The sequence below is a fragment of the Mustela erminea genome, chromosome 7 (genome assembly GCF_009829155.1).
Source record: "Mustela erminea isolate mMusErm1 chromosome 7, mMusErm1.Pri, whole genome shotgun sequence".
NCBI lineage: Eukaryota > Metazoa > Chordata > Mammalia > Carnivora > Mustelidae > Mustela > Mustela erminea.
Genome location: NC_045620.1, coordinates 116,069,348 through 116,084,282, shown reverse-complemented (window position 1 = coordinate 116,084,282; position 14,935 = coordinate 116,069,348). Strand labels below are relative to the sequence as shown.

The window sequence follows — 14,935 nt, the reverse complement described above, 5'->3', positions numbered from 1 at the left end:
AAATACCCCATTTATAGAGGAACAGAGAAAGTAATACCTAGGCATTAGATCATATGCCTTGGATGCCTACCTGTAGGTGAGTCACCTGTAGCCAGGAGCAGGGTCAAGTAAGAACATACCATGTAGGTGGGCATTAATAACTAAGAAGTGAACAATTATGAATTGGGAGACACCCTTTTGGCTCCCTGCTTTGTGGGACTTTTCATATCACTATGTTAGGTTACAAGATACTTGATGTCTTCAGGGTCCATGCCATAGGAGTATAAGTATGTCTTTTCATCACTTCTGTAACTAAATCTACTTGACTCATCTAAAGCATACAGTTACCACCTGTATTTCACACTGTAGTAAGTTGTTTTAGAGTGAATCTTCACTGTACTTGGAATATGAACATAATTTTATCCTATCCAGAATATTGTTGCTATTAATATTTAGTTTAACTTTTAACAAAGATTAGAGATTATCAGAGTTAAAGTTTATTGTCTGTGGCTTAAATAAAATATATTACCTTTATTATTACTGTGTCACTTTTGCTTTCTCAGTTACAGAAACCATTTAGGGTGGATAACTTACTGAGTAGAGAAAGTATGGGTTTAGGTTCTGTTTACTGACTTGATGGATCATGACTTTTTTCAGTTTCTCTGTATGTAAAACTCATATAATAGGATGCTTGTGGTGATTAGATTACAGTTTATTAGAATAATTTATTAATTTAGTGTGCAGACACTGATAAATTTCAGCGAACTTAGGAATTCCAAAATCTCAATTTTTTTGTGTGTGTTCTCTTGTTGTAGTTCTAAAGCTAAATTTATTTTCCTTTTTACTTAGTTTAATGACGTGTTTGATAAGTTACTGGGTAATGATGAGGAAACCTAGCCCTGTCTATTCATTTGGGTAAGTTCAAGTCGTTTTATTTTTTGCTAACTTACTGCTATTAAAGTGGTAGTTATTATCGGGCAGTAAAGAGCTAGCTAGAGTGTTTGTAGAGAAGAAATGCTGTCTGCATAGTGGGATGGGGGTCAAATAGTGAAAGTAGATTTAAAAAGATATCTTCCACAGGATTCTCGATAAGGAACATGAACATGTAAATTTAAATCATATTAAAATAAAATGATCACATTAAGTTTTTTTCTGTTTTATAAAACAAATATTAACATAAAATGTTCGCATTAAGTTCTTTAATATTTTGGTAATCTCTTAAGTTTTAGAGAAGGTACAAAGGATTTTCCTCTAGGTGTGTCCTGTAAATGTTAGAGTAAATGTGATATATTTTAACATTAATGTAGTGGTAGAGATGTATTTTTATCTTAAGACTGGATTTGTGATAGCAATAGACTAACAATTTGAGGTTCTGTTTCTGTAGTTTTAGGAATTACTAGAAGTTGGAAGTTGGAAGATAATCGTTTGTGTTAGAGGTTTTTATTGCTGTATTAGAAAAAGTGAGCTCCTTTTGGATTCCAGGAAAAAACTTGACAGAAGAATTTCTTTTTAAATTTGTGGAGGGTTTTACTGTGATAAAATATATGTAACATAAAAGTTAACATTTTAACCATTTCCAAGTGTACAATTCAGTGGCATTAAGTACCTTCACATTGGTCTGTGAGCACTGCCACTAATTCCAGAAATATTTCCCCTTCCGAAACAGAAACTTTGTACCCATTAAACAATAACTCCCTATTCCCCTATCTCTCAGACCTTGGCAAGTGCCATTCTGCTTTCTGTGTTTATGAATTTGCCTGTTCTGGTTATTCATATAAATGGAATCACACAATATTTGTCTTTTGAATATGGCCTATTTTACTTAATGTTTACAAATTTCATCTGTGTTTATAGCATATGTCAGAATTTCATTACTTTCTAAAGCGGAATTATTTTCCATTGTATGTATATATGATGTTTTGTTTATTCTTTTTTTGATGGGCATTTGGTTTGTTTTCACCTTTGGGCTATTGTGAGTAATGCTTTTATAAACATTGGTGTACACGGATCTCTTTGAATCCCTGCTTTCAGCTCTTTTGGGTGTATACTGATTCCAGGATCATACTCTGTGATTCCATCTTTTTTTTTTTTTTTTTAAAGATTTTATTTATTTATTTGACAGAGAAATCACAAGTAGATGGAGAGGCAGGCAGAGAGAGAGAGAGAGAGGGAAGCAGGCTCCCTGCCGAGCAGAGAGCCCGATGCGGGACTCGATCCCAGGACCCCGAGATCATGACCTGAGCCGAAGGCAGCGGCTTAACCCACTGAGCCACCCAGGCGCCCCTGTGATTCCATCTTTAACGTTTTGAGGAACTGCTATACCCAGCGGCAGCACCATTTTCCATTCCTGCCAGCATGCTTACCAACACTTGTCATTTTTCTTTTTCTTTTTTTTTTTTTTTTAATTTTTAAAAATCCCCATAGAGTTAACATACAGTGTTATATTAGTTTCAGGTGTGCAATGTAGTGATTCATAATTCTATACAATACTAAGTGCTCATCACAGTAAGTGTACTCCTCTTAATCCCCTTCACCCATTTCAGCCATCCCCCCACCCACCCTCCCCTTTGATAACTACCTGTTCTCTCTAGTTAAGAGTCTGGTTTTTGGTTTGTCTCTCTTTTTTTATTTTATTTTTTTTCTTAAATTCCACATATGAGTGAAATTACGTGGTACTTGTCTTTCTCTGACTTACTTCATTTAGCATCATACCCTCTAGATCCATCTATGTTGTTGCAGATGGCAAGATTTCATTCTTTCTATGGTTGATTAATATTCCATATATATATAGTTTTTATCCATTTGTCTGTTGATGGGCATTTGGACTACTTCCATATTTTGACTATTGTAAACAACGCTGCATTAATCATAGGGGTGCACATACCTTTTCAAATTAGTATTTCTGTGTTCTTTGAGTAAATACCCAGTAGTGGGATTACCAGATCATACGGTCATACTATTTTTAATTTTTTAGGGAATCTTCATATTGTTTTCCATAGTGGCTGCACCACTTTGCATTCCCATCAACAGTGTACAAGGGTTCCTTTTTCTCTACAACCTCACCAATACCGGTTGTTTCTTATATTTTTTATGTTACCCATTCTGACAGGTGTTAGGTAATATCTTATTGTGGTTTTGATTTGCATTGCCTTGATGATAAATGGTGTGGAGCATCTTTTCATGTGTCTATTGCCATCTGTATGTCTTCTTTGGAGAAATGTGTGTTCGTGTCTTCTGTTCATTTTTAATTCGTTTTTTTTTTTTTTTTTTTTTTTGGTATTGAGTTGTATAAGTTCTTTATATATTTTGGATACTAACCCCTTATCAGATATATCATTTGCAAATATCTTCTCCCATTGGAAGAAGAATTTAACTTTGGCAAATAAACTTTTGAACCAAAATTAGTCTTTTGAACAAAATCAGGTTTTATTTACTTAAAAAAGGGGGCAAAGAAAACAGGAAATTTTAATGCAAAGAGAAGATACTCAAAAGTGTCACTGAGATTTGGTAGACTTGGACTGTTACTATGATAATTGGTTACAAGGTACATATAGATACCTGTATATAGAAGTCTTTTGAATCTGAGTTAAAGCTTTTGCTTTTAAGTGACAAAAATCCAATTCAAGCTAGTATGGGGGGAAAATGGGAACTCTTATAATTTATGTAATCAAAATGTGGGAAGACTGAAGTGACTAGTCCCTAGTCCCTGAAGTGACTAGGGACTAGTATACTCAGGACATTGTCTTTCTCTTCCCTCTCAGGCTGCTTTTCTCTGCATGTCAGGTTTAGTTTCTCAGATCACTTTTCCCTACCATCCTGGAATAACTCCTAGCAAGACCTTAGCTGGAACCTCATTGCCTTCATCTTAGAGAAGGAAAGCATTTTCCTCAACTCTAGTTAGGAAAATCTTGAGAAAGTTGGGCGCCTGGGTGGCTCAGTGAGTTTAACATCTGCCTTCAGCTTAGGTCGTGATCCCATGGTTCTGGGATCGAGCCCCACATTGAGCACGGAGTCTGCTTCTCCCTCTGCCACTTCCCCTGCTTGTGTCCTTGCTCTCTCTCCCATATAAATAAATTAAATTAATTAAATAAAGAAAAAGTCATGAGAAAGAACCATTGATTGGTCCAGCTTGAACAGGTATTAGTCTTTAGATTAGATATTATGGCCAGGAGACAAGATTAAGCAAGGACATGATGCTCCCATTTTGGCCTACTTAGAGTGAACAAGAAAGGAGGGAGCAATTAAACAATAAAATTAACTTCTGGCTATAATTTCAGTCAGTCACATAGCTTGAAATATCATTTGTATTTAGTAATTGCAAACTCTAGTTCTTTAGCCCTGAGATTTGTCTTGTTTCAGACTGCCGCCTTTATAGCGTCACATGGATATATCTAATTGGTATCTTAAATATTGTCTGGAATTCTTGTTTTCTTCCCCCTGAAACCTATTCCTCTTCAGTTTTTCCCATCTCAGTAAATACACCACCACTCAGTTGTTCAAGCAAAATCTTTTGTTATTTTCTCATTCCCCACATCTATCCATCAGCAGGTTACATCAGGGTAACCTACAAATACATCCAGAATCTGTCCCTAACTACTAAACTACTAACCTACAAACACATCCAGAATCTGTCCCTAGCTATCTAAACTGCTAACTTCCTAATCAGGCTACCTTCATCTCTTGCCTTATTCCATCCTTCTAACTGCCTCTGCTCTTATCCCCTTGGCAGTCAGAATGCTCTTTTTAAATCTGAGTCATACTTTAAGTCTCCTCCTTCAAACCACCCAGTTGTTTGCTGTCATACTTAGAATAAAATCCTGAGTCCTTTCTCTAATTTACAGAATTCTTACATAAACTGTTCTGTGCCGACTTCTCTTCAAGTTACCATTTTCATGCCCTCCATACCACACTTTTTTCCTGTAGTTTGTATACAACTAATTTATTCCTGCATTAGGTTCTTTGTACAAGCTGTTGTCTTTCTTTAAAATGCTCTTCACATCATCTTTACAAGATGAGCTCCATCTTGTTTTTCCAATCGTAATATCACTAAATGCTGGTGTCATTAAGTGACTGGGCCCAATCTAAAAGAGATTCTAAAATGAATCCTAGTTAGCCTCTTTTTACGTCAGACTACTATAATTCTCTATATACAATTTACTAGAACTTATAAACTGTTATTCTTTCTCCCCTTTTAAAATACAAATTTCATAGTAGCAGGGCTATATCTCGTTCTGTCTTACATCCTTCTACAGTTTGGTGAATTTTATTTTATTTTATTTTTTAAAAGTTTTATTTATTTATTTGACGGAGAGAGAGAGATCACAAGTAGGCAGAGATGCAGGCAGAGGGGGAGGGGGAAACAGGTTCCCTGCTGAGCGGAGAGCCTGCCATGGGGCTCGATCCCAGGATCCTGGGATGAAGGCAGAGGCTTAACCCACTGAGCCACACAGGTGCCCCAGTGTTTGGTGAATTTTAATAAATGAATATACCTGTTTAACTACTGTCTAGATCATGTTATAAAACACTACAAGTCCCCCCAAAAAGTCTCCCTTTGTTTTGAGTCTTAGTCCAAACCCAATAAAAGTAATCAGTGTTCTGACCACTATTCCTTGCAGATTATTGTTGTCTGTTTTTGAAGGCACATAAATGGGATTACAGTGTATACTCTCCATAGCAGTAGTTCACTCTGGTTCGTTGCTCTCATATTCCATTTTATGAATATACCATAATTTCTTTTTATGTTCAGCTGTTGAAGGGCATTTAGATGATCTTCAGCTTTTAGTTGTTATAAATAAAACTACTTACGAATATTCTCGTACATGTCTTTTGGTGTACATGTTTATCCCTTTATGTTGGGTACATATCTTTGAGTGAAGTTACTCAGTCATAGGATTTGCAGATGTTCATTGTTAAAAGATAAGAAAATACCAGTTCTCTTGAGTTTTACCAGTTTACTCTCCTACTATCAATGTGTGCAAGTTCTGGTTGTTTCCTGCTTGTACTTATAGTTGATAATTGCCTTTTTTTTTTTTTTTAAAGCCATTCTGGGGTGTGTAGATGTGTCTTGTGGTTTTAAATTATTTTCCTGATGACTAGTTGAATACTTTTTCATATTTTTTATTGATTTTTTTCATATGCTTCTTAAATCATTCAGATTACCTACTTTATGAAATGCTCATTAAAGTGTTTTACCCATTTTTAAATTGGATTACCTTTTTTCTTTTGTTATTGATCTGTAAGAGTTCTTTATATATAATTATCTTTCCCGTAAATGAAAAGTTTTTAATTTCAATGATAAATTCAATTTATCAGTCTTTTATGGTTAGTCCTTTTTGTGTACTTGTCAAGAAATCTTGGCCACTCGTAGGTCATAAAGATACTCTGGTATTAGCCAGAGGTCTTGTTGTTTGGCTTTTTACATTTAAGACCTGTAGTCAAACTGGAATTCATTTTTGTATATGAGTTGAGGTAGAGGTTCAAGGCACAATTGTTTCTATCTAGTTTTTCAACTGATAAAACATATATTGGAAAAAACTTAATCCTTTTTCTACTGCTTTTTCTGTCTCTACCCTTTTCATAAATTAGGTGATTATGAATGTGTAATTCTATGTCTGGATTTTCTGCTCTGTTTAACCTTGTACATTTGTCTATTGCATCAGTACTATGCTGTGTTATCTATGATAGTTTTGAAATAAATCTTGACATTTGGCAGTGTAAAGCTTCCACCTTTGTTCTTCTTCAGATTATCTTTGCTTTCCTTCACTTTTTGCATTTCCATATGCACTTTACTACCAGTTTATCAATTTCCACAAATAAGTTTGTTTCATGTACATACTGTTTTTATACTTTTATAACTCATTCTTTTCACTTACATCTTTCCATGTCAATAAGTACATTTCTGTTATATATTTTTTAAAGATTTATTTACTCATTTGAAAGAGAAAGAGAAAAAACATATACTCAAGTAGAGGAAGGGGCAGAGGGAGAGAATCTCCAAGCTGACTCTGCACTGAGCACAGAGCCCAATGCGGAGCTCAGTCTCACAACCCAGGAGATCATGACCTCAGCCCAAACCAAAAGTTGGGGGCTTAACTGACTGTGCCACTCAGGCACCCCAATTTCTGTTGTATTTTTAATAATATATATGTTCTTTTGTTGATTTCAACATTTTTTCCTTTACAAATATCAGTATGATGCACATCCTTAATCATTTTATTATCTTTTCTGAAGATATGTAATTCCTCAAGAAAGTTCAAACATTTATACATACTACAAATATTGAATGCCATTAAATTATGTGTTGTGGAAAAAGCTAAGATGAGAAGAACTACAGCCCCTGGCCTGCAGCTGACAGTTTAGGGATTATAAGACATATATGTAATTAACTGCAATTATGTGTAGCAGTGATAGACAGTATAATAAGTGGTTAAAATCATGAACTCTGGAGCTAGAGTGCCTAAGTTTGGAAACCTGACTCCTCCACTTGCTAGCTATATGACTCTAAACAGTTACTTTTCTTTTTTGTGTGTCAAGTTCCTTATCTCTTCTTTTTTAAAAAAGTGGATAAAGTAACCTTCCTAAGGTGTTGGAAAGTTTAGAAGAGATAATATGGGGTGCCTGGGTGGCTAAGTCAGTTAAGTATTTGACTTAGGCTCAGGTCACGATCTCAGGGTCCTGGGATTGAGCCCTGCCTCAGGCTTGACACCTTCTCCCTCTCCCCCTCCCTCTGATCATGTGCTCTCTCTCTCTCTCTCAAATAAATAAAAAAGAGAGAGAGATAGTGTTAAGCATTTATGTTTAACACAAGATGGGCCAATCCAGTATTAGCTGTTAATTATGATAATAAATATTTCTAGGAAAATAAGAGCCATAATTGGGTCCTGGAATAGATGTTGTACATCTTAACCTGTGATGTTCTTATTTCTTAATCTGTGATCTTCTTTTTATCTTCATTCTAGAAAATCTGTAGTCTGTCCGAACAGTGTTTGGCTTATAGTAGGCACATTGGAAAATTGAGTAGGGAATAAGTGAATGAAAATGTGTTCTGAAGATACTGGTTTATGAATTGTGCTGATCTAATTAATTTTCTGATTTCAGATTTGAAAGATTAGAAGTCTTAGCTGTATTTGCCTCCACAGTCTTGGCACAGTTGGGAGCTCTCTTTATATTAAAAGAAAGGTACATTTGTATACAATGTTACTGTCATTGTAAATTCTACCTATGCCACCTTTGAGAACATGAATTCATGAGACATTGGATTGATTTGAAGATGAAATTAAGATAAACAGTACTGGAGTTTTGACAGTATGGCTTGCTAGTGTTTCAGACTTTTATCCCTTCTTTTCATTCTTCTTTTATTACTTAATTTTGGTGTGAAAGGTGTGAAAGAAAGGGCTTCAGTCAGACATGTTTTAATGCTGAGTTACAAACCCACTGAAACAGGTTTTGTGGGGTGTCTGGGCAGCTCAGTCGTTAAGCATCTGCCTTTGGCTCAGGTCACGATCCCAGGGTCCTGGGATCAAGCCCCATATTGGGCTCCCTGGTCAGCAGGAAGCCTGCTTCTCCCTCTCCCACTCCCCCTGCTTGTGTTCCCTCTCTCGCTATCTCTCTCTCTCTGTCAAATAAATAAATAAAATCTTAAGAAAAAAAAAGTTTTTTTTTTTTTAAAGATTTTATTTATTTATTTGACAGACGGAGATCACAAGCAGGCAGAGAAGCAGGCAGAGAGAGAGGAGGAAGCAGGCTCCCTGCTGAGCAGAGAGCCCGATGTGGGGCTCGATCTCAGGACCCTGGGATCACGACCTGAGCCGAAGGCAGAGGCTTTAACCCACTGAGCCACCCAGGCGCCCAAGAAAAAAAAAGTTTTTTAGAGAAAATTGATATTACATATTAAGAATAATTTGTAAGTTTCTTTGCCTGATCTCTGCTAATAATCAACAGTTGGATATCATTAAAAGATTTTGTCCAGGACACCTGGCTTACTCTGTTGTAAGAGCGTGCAACTCTTGATCTTAGGGTCTTGAGTTTGAGCCCTATGTTGGATGTAGAAATTAATTAATTAATTTGAAAAAGATTTTGTTCACTTATTGGATTAATTTTTTATTTAATAAGGCTTTTTAATTTCATAATTTGTAGAATTAACCTAATACATTATTTCTTTCTTTTAGTGCAGAGCGCTTTTTGGAGCAGCCTGAGATACACACGTGAGATTTTGCTTTTGACATAATATATAACTGTTATGTTTGATTCCCAGTTATTAAGTGGCATATTAGGAATAATGGTTACTTTGGCCAATGTCAGAGTTCAGAGTGTGGCAATATACATTTCACGGATACTTCACAAACAAAATTCCCAAATCCCAAGACAACTTCTCACTCTTAACTATTCCCAAGCGCTTTCATTTTATATTACACAAGAAAAGCTTTGTACTCTGGCTTTAGGTCCCTCATTATTTACAGGCCTAGGTCAACACACTAAACTAGCCCCATTGAGCTCCTATAATTTAAAATTTGATGCCAAAAATCTTTTAGTAGCATCTTTAGAAAAGATAGAATTGTTATTATCTACTACACATAATTGCCAAATATATGGACTTACCTATTTGATCAGTTTAATTCCGGATATCCTGACCTGACATTGCATTTATATGGATTTATAACAGCAGATACCTGTGAAAAGATACTGTTAATGCTAAGAGTCAGTGAGTCAGTTTTGCTTCTATGTAAGATGGAGCAATAGGACGTGGATTATGGAGCTCGAAAGCAAGTTCAGAATGTGGCTCTGCAAATCCCAAACCACTGAAGCAGACCACTCTGCCTTCCCATCTCTTTTCTGCATGCTGAAGTTGCATATTGGTATTAACAAGGTAAAAATAATGGTGAATGTTATTATTCTTTCTAGGGGAAGATTATTAGTTGGTACTTTTGTGGCTCTTTCCTTCAACTTGTTCACAATGCTTTCTATTCGGAATAAACCTTTTGCTTATGTCTCTGAAGGTATGATTTTTATTTACCATTAATTTAAAAATCCAATTAACCTCTTACAAAAGCAAGTCTGTGCTTATTTTATTAACTCATAAATCAACGAGAAAGTTTATCATGAAGAGAAGAGAGAACTACCCTAGAGGTTCTCAGGTCTTCTCTAAGTAGAGAATTATAAAACAAAATCTAATTATTTCAAACTTTAAAATAATGTATTACTTAAAAACAGGCAGAACTGACTTATGTATTAAATTTATATGATGAAAAATTACATTTGCCAAAAAACACGAATGGGATTTTAGATGTATAACCTACCTACAAAAAGCCTGTTGCAAGCATTTTGGAAGCATCAGTATACTTGAAATAGTTGATGTACTCTTTGCGAATAATTGTATTCTGTTAAATTCCCAGGAACTTTTTTTGTCAGTGGTGGATGGGCATATATTGTAAAGTAGCATATATGTTTTGAAATACTCATTTATTTCAAGTCTTTGAAAATTCAGACTGATACTTCACTTCAGTGGTCAAAATTATTATCATTTTTCAGTCATTTCCATGTTCTGGAATTCCATTAACCACAAAGTGTTAATCACTAATTGTTGGAGAAGTGAGGTAAAAACAGAAGTGGACTGTGTGCACAGACCCACACTTTGAAGCAAAGATAGAAGAGGGTCTTTTTAGGTCTCACTGACTTGAACACTAGGACAGCCAAGAGAAGAAAGCTCTCTGAGTTGCCCATTCAAATTTAAACAACTTTATGAATATTATGAAGCATGAATTGTATTTATATGAAATAGAGTTTAAGAATTACTGCATGAACTAAAAATTTAAATAGCGATATTTGTAATGTCCAGAATTATTTTGAAAAAAACTACAAATTATGAAAATAGTATAACATTCATTCTAGAAATGTTAAGAAGGTACAGTGTTTTAGAAATGATACCTCTCCCTAAAGATCAGAAAGAGGTTTTCCTTTTATAAATAATTCTATAATCTGCTTTTTATACCAAGTATCTTTTACGCATCTCTGAGTCTTCTGTAGGATAAATTCCCACAGAAGAAATTGTAAGTGGGTTGGAAATATAATATATTTTAAGTCATTGATATATATTGTGCCAGACTTATTTCAGAAGGGTTATCTAATTTCTATTTTCATTAGCTGGATATTCAAGTTCCCAGAAGCATTATTTGTGACGTTAGTTGAAATTTGAGTGGAAAATAATACTGAACACTTTCTATCTACCAGGCACTGTGCTAAATTCTTTATGTAGATTAACCCATTTAATTCTCCCTAAACCATATGAAGTAAACAATTTTATTATTCCTATTTTATACAGAGACACTGAGAGATTAAATCACTTGCCCCAGGTGACACATTTAGCTAAGGCAGAGCTGGGTTTTTTTTTTTTTTTTTTTAAGATTTTATTTATTTATTTGACAGAGATCACAAGTAGATGAGAGGCAGGCAGAGAGAGAGAGAGAGAGAGAGAGAAGCAGTCTCCCTGCTGAGCAGAGGGCTCGATGCTTAACTTGATCCCAGGACCCTGAGATCATGACCTGAGCTGAAGGCAGCAGCTTAACCCACTGAGCCACCCAGGCGCCCGCAGAGCTGGTTTTTAAGCCAGGTAGTCTAGCGTCAGAGTCTTTTCTTAACAGCTCCACTATATGGCTTTTGTATAAAGTTTGCCGATCTTTTTTACATCATGTTACACATTAAAAAGTGAATATTTCTGGGGCGCCTGGGTGGCTCAGTGGGTTAAAGCCTCTGCTTTCGGCTCAGGTCATGATCCCAGGGTCCTGGGATCAAGCCCTGCATTGGGCTCTCTGCTCAGCAGGGAGCCTGCTTCCTCCTCTTTCTCTGCCTGCCTCTCTGCCTACTTGTGATCTCTGTCTGTCAAATAAATAAATAAAATATTTTATTTTTTAAAGTGAATGTTTCTATAACCCTGAGATCAGTGTAAGAGGGTGCTTGAACCTGGAGGATACTTATTCAGGGACAGTATCTGGCTGATATCTGCATGTAGCTGGATCCCTACATGCCCTTTCTGAGAGCTGAGAGAATTAATTGGTTTACCTATAAGCCATTCTCAGCACACTGGTTAGGAGGTTCTGCTTTACATTTAAGGAGCCTTTAAAACTTAAAATTAATAGTAACAGTGGCATATGTAAGCTTACTAATTCCTTCAGGTCAGTACAAATAGTTGAAACTGCTTTTATTTTATTATCTTGAAGGCTTAAAAGAGGAAAAAGGTCTAGATTTGAATAGCATGTCCTTTCGTAAAGTGTGATACAGTCATTGCCAAACTTATTTTTTAATTAAGGAAATAAAATATTTCTGATAGTGCTTTATTTTTCAATAGAGGTAATTTAAATGTTTTCTTCTTAAAGCTGCTAGTACGAGTTGGCTTCAAGAGCATGTTGCAGATCTTAGTCGAAGGTAAGATGTTATGTATGGGGTTTCATGATACACGTAATTTCAGAGGGATGCACAAAAAATTCATCTGTCATGGGAACTTATATTGTTTGTTGCTGAAGTTACTACATGAATCTTACAGATCAGACTCTTACTCTCCTACTTGTTCTGACTTTTTTTTTTAAGATTTTTATTTATTTTAGAGCAAGAGAGAGTGCACGGGGTGGGTGAGGGGTAAAAAGAGAGGGAGAAGCAGGCTCCCTGCCTAGCAGGGAGCTCAACATGGGTTCAGTGTGGGGCTGGGTCCCAGGACCCTGGGATCATGACCTGAGCTGAAGGCAGACGCCCCACCGAGTGAGCCACTTAGACATTCCAATTACTTTTCAACTCGTGATGTAGGAGACCTTTATGAGTGAGAGAGCTTTGTTCACAAATCTTCTTTGCTTTCTGTAAAAGACATATGTTACTAAAATACAAGATCTTCATCAATCGTTACATTGAATTCTGCTAATGAATATTCTTTATTTCTTCATAGCTTGTGTGGAATTATTCCAGGACTTAGCAGTATCTTCCTTCCCCGGATGAATCCGTTTGTTTTGATTGATCTCGCTGGAGCATTTGCTCTTTGTATTACATATATGCTAATTGAAATTAAGTAAGTATTTTTTACCACTGTCAAGTGGTTTCCATTTTGGGGGCCTGACTTTTAAAGGCATCTGTGGGATGGATAAGAATTGAGCTTAGAACATGTTTGCTTATGGCCTGTGTAATTTTGGTTAAGTCTTATCCTTAAGTGTCTTCATCTGAAAAATTAAAAGGGTTGGATTCAATACTTATTTTTCACCGTAGTCTATAATTCACACTAGAAAACTGTTTAAATTCCCTACTGCTGACCTAGTGAGTGAAACAGAGATGTCAGTAAGAGAGGAATAAGCCATGGCTATTGTTGCTTAGAGAAGGAAGAGGAAGTAGGTGTGAAACCATTTTTAAATGGTAAGCCTTTTGGTGGAAATATACTTTATAGCTCCTTTAAGCTTAGTGTTTTATGACATATGATTTTATCACTACCTACCCTTTAAATATTAGCGTTTACTAGGATCTTTCCTTAATTATTCTTTTTCTTCTTCTACATACTCTCCTGGGAGATTACATTCTCTTACTTGTTTTTATTTATAACCTCTGAGTTTCCCAAACCTTTATTTCTAGTCTGGATGTCTATTGAATTCCAAAAGGCGTATCCTACTGACTTCTATTCTTGTCTACAGCAGTTGAACCTATTTTCCCCATCCCCAAAGCTATTTGTTCTTGTATTTCCCATCTCAGGGAATCCTACTGCCATCTATTCCATTGCATTGGTTTTTTTTTTTTAATTGTGTTAAAACATATATAACATAAAACTAAAATTTTAACCAATTTTAAGCACACAGTTCAGTGACATTAAGTACCTTCACATCATTGTATAAGTATCACCACCATCTGTCTCCAGAACTTTTTTTTTAAATTTTATTTACTTATTTGACAGACAGAGATCACAAGTGGGCAGAGAGGCAGGCAGAGAGAGAGAGGAGGAAGCAGGCTCCCCTGCTGAGCAGAGAGCCCGAAGCAGGGCTCAATCCCAGGACCCTGAGATCATGACCCGAGCTGAAGGCAGAGGCTTTAACCCACTGAGCCACCCAGGCGCCCCCAGAACTTTTTTTTAATCTTCCCTACCTGAAACTAAGTACCATTAAACAGTAACTCCCCCTCTTCCTTGCCCCAACCCCTGTAGAAGAGAAGAACCACTCTTCTACTTTCTGTCTCTATGAATTTGATGAAGTACTTCCTATAAGTGAAATCAGGCAATATTTGATCTTTTCTGTTTGGCTTATTTCACTAAGCATAATGTTTTCAAGATTCATGCATGTTTAATACATGTCAGAATTTTCTTCCTTCTTAAGGTTGAATAATATTCCATTGTACATAAAAACACATTTTGCGGACATATCCATTGCTAGAGATTTGGGTTGTTGCCACATTTTCGCTATTGTGACTAGTACTGCTGTGAATGTGGATCTACAATATCTGTTTGAGTCCCTGCTTTCAATTCTTGTGGGCAATTACCCAAAAGTAGAATTGCTGGATTATATCATAATTCAGTCTTCAATTTTTTTAGGAACTCCAATGCATTCTTAAATAACCTACTTCTCCCTCCTCCCCCTCACCCTTCCCAAAGCCAGTTCTAATTGGCCACCCAGTCTTGTGTTTGGTTTTTTTTTTTTTTTTTAATATTTTATTTATTTATTTGACAGATGGAGATCACAAGTAGACAGAGAAGCAGGCAGAGAGAGAGGAGGAAGCAGGCTCCCTGCCAAGCAGAGAGCCTGATGTGGGGCCCGATCCCAGGACCCTGAGATCATGACCCGAGAAGAAGGCAGAGGGTTTAACCCACTGAGCCACCCAGGGACCCCTTGTGTTTGTATTTTTTTAAGTTTTTATAGTCACTATGCTGTATATTACATCCTCAGAACTTACATGTCTCATAACTGCAAGTTTGTATCTTCTGACCACCTTCACCCATTTCTTC

At 36.1% G+C, this 14,935-nt stretch overlaps 1 protein-coding gene across 2 annotated transcripts in view; it reads left to right on the top strand.

The window, feature by feature from the left end:
- SLC30A6 (solute carrier family 30 member 6) overlaps positions 1-14,935 on the top strand; it is a 41,693-nt gene that overhangs the window by 11,928 nt on the left and 14,830 nt on the right. The window contains exons 5-10 of one of the 2 annotated variants that reach the window (XM_032353041.1): positions 829-894; positions 8,077-8,157; positions 9,147-9,182; positions 9,880-9,974; positions 12,348-12,396; positions 12,908-13,027. In XM_032353041.1, coding sequence (XP_032208932.1) covers positions 829-894; positions 8,077-8,157; positions 9,147-9,182; positions 9,880-9,974; positions 12,348-12,396; positions 12,908-13,027 — 447 coding nt within the window. The remainder of the gene's footprint in view (positions 1-828; positions 895-8,076; positions 8,158-9,146; positions 9,183-9,879; positions 9,975-12,347; positions 12,397-12,907; positions 13,028-14,935) is intronic. The other variant, XM_032353042.1, reaches the window with a different exon arrangement.